At 37.2% G+C, this 5941-nt stretch overlaps 1 protein-coding gene across 1 annotated transcript; it reads right to left on the bottom strand.

Annotated features, from left to right (window-relative positions):
* Positions 1 to 942: 942 nt before the first annotated feature.
* LOC137713181 (uncharacterized) lies at positions 943 to 5239 on the bottom strand. The gene is made up of 5 exons (XM_068452447.1): positions 5013 to 5239; positions 4178 to 4417; positions 2419 to 2550; positions 2158 to 2274; positions 943 to 1536 (listed from the first exon to the last, which is right to left on the bottom strand). The coding sequence occupies exons 2-5, from the start codon at positions 4415 to 4417 to the stop codon at positions 1195 to 1197; spliced, it is 831 nt and encodes a 276-aa protein (XP_068308548.1). The 5' UTR covers positions 5013 to 5239; the 3' UTR covers positions 943 to 1194.
* Positions 5240 to 5941: the final 702 nt, after the last annotated feature.

The following is a 5941-nucleotide window of genomic DNA, read 5'->3' as shown; positions in this document are numbered from 1 at the left end:
AATATGGTAATTTAATTCAATTAACCAATAAAATAATAAATTATTGATGGGGCTAAAAAAACTAGCCCTCTTTGGTTGGAGATGGTATATAAATATAGCTTGGCACTGTTCATTAAAAAATAATTTCTTGTAGGGCTATAATCTGGACAGAGGCTAAATATAGTCCCTTCGGTTAGAGATGACTTTAGTGGCTCTGCCACTGAATGAAACCTGTCATCCACCTATGCAACCTTTGTTTTACATATAAACAAGGCATGGGGAGGGGAGGACCACGTCCTCGATGTAAGGCGTGGGGAGGACTCTCAAAGCTAGGTACTTGCGCATTGCGATTTGGTGGAAAACTAGGTTTCTTGATTGAGATATTTACAGAAATCTCATGTTTTTGGGGTAATTTTTTTGTTCTACTTTGATTGAGCATGAACTTGTTAAGACAAAGTGGGAGTGGAGCTCATTGCAGAATATAACTTTATCAATTTTCGGTCAACAAGGCTGTTTATATACTTTTAATGTCAATTTTTGCTTAAAATTATCAAAAGAAAAATAATTAGATAACTATTCTTGGTCCAAATATTAGCTCATTTACCAAATTTCCTGTGGAATTTTTACAAGACGACAGTGTATACTAAACTATTCTAACTTACAAGTTGAGGACTCAAACCGGATGTGCATTGAGGTGACCACACTGCACTCACCACTAATTAATCTAACCCACATCTGGAACGTCTTGTGCAAAACATATATGTTGGATGAAACCTTAAAAGTTTAACTTGGTTGAAGCCTTCAAGTTATGTCCATTGCCCTTAAACTTCCAATAGCGAGGGGTGTTTGGCCATAGTTTTACTTATGTTTCCAAAATACAGGGCTGGAAGCAAGAAATGTTTTGCTTATGAGAAGGTAATCAAATATCACAAGGCATTGGTCACATTCTGCAGCCTTCACAAATAAGTCTAAAAAAACCTCGGCATTTTGATTCATATGGTGTTTTTCACTAACATTAATAGTTCTAACGTGGCTAATGGTACATATTTTTCAAAACATTCTGTGGACCATACAAGCCACATCATCTCGGAGAAGTTTCACATGAACTATAACGTTGAAAAATATGAATAGAACGTCAATGATGTAATGCGATGATCCACTTTTTAATCTTCCTGTTAACATAACCATGCAACTTGCCAAAGAGGACGGCTTGACCTACTTCTTTAGGTTCTGGAAAAGCTCCGGCAGATGGGCGTTTGTAAGCTTGGTTCTCTTGGTGATCTCGTGCTTCTTCTTCTTGGGTTTGGTTTTGCTAGGAATGCCTTGACTCTGTGCCAGGGCCCTTCTTTTTGCAGTATCCGTAGCCGGCTTCATCCCATTCTTCTGGAGCTCTTTCTCAATGTCAATCATATCACGAGGCAATTCAATCCCCCGAAAAAGCACCTTAAGGTCATCATCAACTTTGGAAGCAGGCAACCTGGGGTCATTTGGATATGCTATGTCCTCTTGTGAATCAAAGTTTGAAAGCAGCCAGATGTCACCTGAAGCTTTCAAAGCCTAGAAAAGAATTTCTCTTTCTAAAATTCTACGGTAAGAGTAGTAATCCCGAGATACATATAATTCACATCACAGGAGACACAGAGGCCTCAACCAAAATCTGAAAGTTCGGATGCAAAAACAAGATGCATAGCCCTTCTCCTTCATATAATCAACAAAAGAAGAAATCTAATAAGACATCTTTAAGACCAAAGATGTAGAACTCTCTTTCGGGGTCACCATACCAAGCTAAAAGCATTTCAAACAGTTCCTAATAGGTTCCACATTAATGGCCTCAGTAAAAGCAATAAGGTTAAAAAGAGATGAAAACTTCAAACCTCCGTAGTTCCTCAGACCCCTAAATTTGCAGAGTTATACGGACCCAAGGTCATACCATCCATGTACTTTTACAAGTTATAACGTCAAAACATTGACAGTCAAATATGGTATCTCTCTCGCACACAAAGACGGTCACATTTACAATTGGTGCGAGAGAGAGAGAGAGAGAGAGAGAGAGAGAGAGAGACGGGGGGGGGGGGGGGGAATCTCTAAGTTATCTAAAAGCTAAATAAGGTATCAAATGATGGTATTTGCTATACCATGATTCATCAAATAAGTAGGAGATATACAAATAATATATACCTGTAAATCGTCCATCACATTTGGGTAAGCATCCTTGAGATCAATGACCGGTATACCCTCTGAAAATTTCCGTATTAAGGACAGCAACTGTTTTTTGTCTGTGATACGATGTTTTGACTACACATAAAAAAAAAGACAAGTGAAGATCTCATCCTTCATGGAGGTTAAACAAAAAGGCTATTTATAAATAATTCAAATGATATATAAAACCATACTATCCTGGTCTACTCGGGCATACAGTTAGATAAAATTCAAAGTTACCTTATAAGAGAAGCTCTTCCCATCATAAGAAACTTTTAGATTATTCCTCAGGCTGTCAAAGACAGCTTTGTTAGCATTCACATCAACATAACATTCTTGATTAATTTGATCTGGTGTGTACGAAAGCCTTGTCTGCAAAAATATGTAAACATAGAGATTCAAAGTCATCAAATAGTCTATCCAAGCTAGCATATCTCTTGTGGAACTAAAGACCAAAAAGCGAGAAATAGAAAACAACAAAACAGAGCAGGGAAAGGGAGGGAGAGTAAAAGGTGTTTTCAGGAAAGCACCAAATTGCTCCAACAAAATTATAGATTAACACCAATGTTAGCACCTAGTGAATTTCTAATTGCTACAACTGAACCCGTGGCAAAGCTAATATCTTTAACCACAAAAACTCTTCCATCTAAACTGATACTCCCCATTTCAACCTCGCAAATATTCTATTATAGGGATCCAGAAGATCAGAAATAAGCAGAGCCACTAACTTAAGCCTGCAGCACAGCCCTCATATACATATTATATGCAAATGCTTACTTATTTCTGAAATCTGTTATTTATTTAATTATTATTCAGTAGAGACAAAATTTAATTCAATGAACAATAAAATTACACAAGCAGTGGACAAGATGGCAACAACTGGGAATGCAAAAGCATAAGAAAAACATGGAAGCAAGTGTTCTCAAACACTAAGATGTAAAACACAGAAGACAACACCATACATAGTATATAGCAAGATCAACTCCTGAACATTGGCATTAGATCAACCCCTTAATTCTGGAGAGATTGAGGCCCAAATGATGACCAAGATAAAAAAAAATTCCCATAAAATCTATACCCCACCACCTGCAAGATCTTCGAAAAATCATAGCCAAACTGCCCAAATAATTAGTCAAATGTATGCACCCCCTTAAAACCCTGGTCTTCTTCCCCCTCCCTGGTAATTTATGTTTCTCAGGTAAAAAGGAGAAAACATACTCCAAAGTCCAAACTCCCTGAACAATGACGGCCAAAGACTCAAAAACCACAGGACAATGTAAAAAAACATAATCCACAAACTCCAAGTCACTCTTGCATAGGGGTTGGGTCTCCTACTTTTATGAGCCACTAACCAAGTAGCAAACTTCACTTTGGAAGGAATTCAGATTTTCAAGATCAGAACTATATGAATACAACTTGCATCTGTTCACCAACAACAGATTACCTGTACAGCCAATTTTCTATACCCATACCACTCATACCGTGTGCTCTAGATATTGATCCGTCTTCAGCTCTACATCTAAAATATTCCTTGTTCTGTATAACTTCAAAAAAAAAGACTACAAACATAACAAATTTTACATACAGACCATTAATTCATCATTTTGTTAGGCAAAATGAGTGTGGTGGGGGAGGGTGGCAACAACCCACTCCTGTCCCAACAGGTGACACTTATGTTGGACATACAAGTCAACACTGTCCAAATCCGCAATCAGAAGTGGCACACCAATAAGTTACATGCCAAGAATCTCTACAAAAACCCTGCTCCTTACAACTTACTGTATAAATCAACATGAAACTCAAAACATCATACTGGGGTTCAGACAAGGTTGTAGTTCAAACAATGGACACCTCAAAGTTATTTGTCTTTCAGGATTTAAAGTACACACACTACACAGTTATGAATTGTTATGACTCATTTGGAGGTTTGTAAATAAAGCAATATAATAATCATTTACATCAAGCAAATAATGGGAGGAAATGTAAGTTTAATTCGAACCTCCCGCAGCAGGTCTATAACACGCTTGATCTGAGCTCCAACAGGGGCTTTCCGTATGGTATTAATATGTTGAAGCCTCTCAGTATCATTAGAAAATTTGACAGCTGGAGCAGGAGCCTTAGTGACCGCAGGCGCAGGTCTTGGCGTTGCTGTGGCCCTATCAGATGCAATGCCGATAAGAAGTGACTGTGCGCTTTCTTGCTGCTTCTTGAACCTATTTAAACTCTCTTTCAACGCCATCTGCAACTCACAAAGTTTACTGAGAACTCATCATATCTGTTAAAACAGTACAAAAAGATGTACTAACCAAACAACGCAGCTTATACAAGAACATCAAACTGGAATCTACAAGAAACTATGCAAATGGTGGAGTGCCCTCGAAAGGGCCTCTTCCTCAACCCACCTTCTCCGTATGGCTGTTCAAACCCTCACCTTCTCCGTAGTTTAGATTAGATTATCCGATTGATTGTCAAAAAATTCATAATCTTTCAATCTCTAAGAGTACAACCGCAATTGCAAATGATTTTTATTAATTTGCCAAGTTGATCTTTTTCTTTTTCCCAAGACTGGAGCCCGATAATATTATCAAATCATTTTCAAGGAAGTAATTTGAGGTCGCGGTTGTACTCTTAGAGATTGAAAGATTATGAATTTCTTGACAATCAATCGGATAATCAGAAGGGTTTGAACCCACCATTTGCAATAGCTTCTTGTAGTTTTCAGTTTGATATTCTTGTACAAAAATTATGGTCACGTTCACAACAAACCAACAAAAAAATATTGAAAGCGAAGACCAAAACGAAAACAAACTGATTAAAAACTTCTCAACTAGTACCTCCAATTAGAGGCCTTGGAGGATCGAGGTATCGGGCTGCTAGCGAGTATGCACTCTCGGCGGGCCGGGAAGATTCTTATCGGAGAGAGAGATCAGAAGACGCAAGAGGATTGAGGAGAGTGAGAGACATGCGTTGTCGTGGTGGACGGCATGGAACTGAGAAAAAAGAGAAGAAAGAAGAGGAAAAAACAAGGAAAGAAGAGGGAGAGCGAAGGAAGATGCGAATGAGGAGATTGAAAAGAAGAAATAGGAGGTAGAAGGGAATTGGGTTTGAAGTTTGCCAACACATTGGGCCTTGGAATTGAAATTGGGTTTAGAAAATAAAATCTAATGTAAATAAATAAATAAATAAAATTAATATACATTAATTAGGTTCAGCTCGGTTTGATTTTTGAATTTCTGAAATCGAAACCGAAATCGAACTAAAATAATTCAGTTCTGTTTGAATTTTACAACTCTGGTTTGTTTTTGTTTTCGATTGGCTTTTCCGGTTTTGATGAACGATTTAGTTTTTTCATTTTTTCAAATCCATCCCTAGGCAGAACAAAGTTACAATTTTCTTCTATGCAATGCAATGCAACAAGGGTATGAATACAGACTTATTTACTGTTTATAAATACAATTGTGAAATAAAACCAAGTTCAGGTAACCTGTTTGGCACATTTTCACCATTAGATGAGAATCCTACAGCTAATATTAGTTTTGCCTTTAATATTTCAAACACCAAATCAATAAATTACATATCTCAGATGGAAGAGGGAATATGGTGTTGGAGAGTTGACTTTTTGTAATTAGTTTAGTTACCTTTTTTTGAGTCCTTATAATAAAATTGTAGGTTATTTGATGTTTATTTCTTTCCTTGTAAATCACTCTTGTAAATTATATATTTTCCTCCTTGGTGAGAAGAATGATATTAGAAAATTAAGCCC

Source organism: Pyrus communis, chromosome 13, assembly GCF_963583255.1.
Source record: "Pyrus communis chromosome 13, drPyrComm1.1, whole genome shotgun sequence".
Classification (NCBI taxonomy): Eukaryota; Viridiplantae; Streptophyta; class Magnoliopsida; order Rosales; family Rosaceae; genus Pyrus; species Pyrus communis.
This window is presented reverse-complemented; position numbering and strand designations above follow the sequence as displayed.

Bases quoted from the DNA above. Each gene is read 5' to 3' on its own strand.
- LOC137713181 (XM_068452447.1), bottom strand. From the start codon at position 4,417: ATGGCGTTGAAAGAGAGTTTAAATAGGTTCAAGAAGCAGCAAGAAAGC. The intron at 2,275-2,418 runs GTAACTTTGAAT...TTTTATGTGTAG, and splicing joins GGAAGAGCTTCTCTTATAAG to TCAAAACATCGTATCACAGA. The intron at 1,537-2,157 runs GTATATATTATT...ATTCTTTTCTAG, and splicing joins ATGTGATGGACGATTTACAG to GCTTTGAAAGCTTCAGGTGA.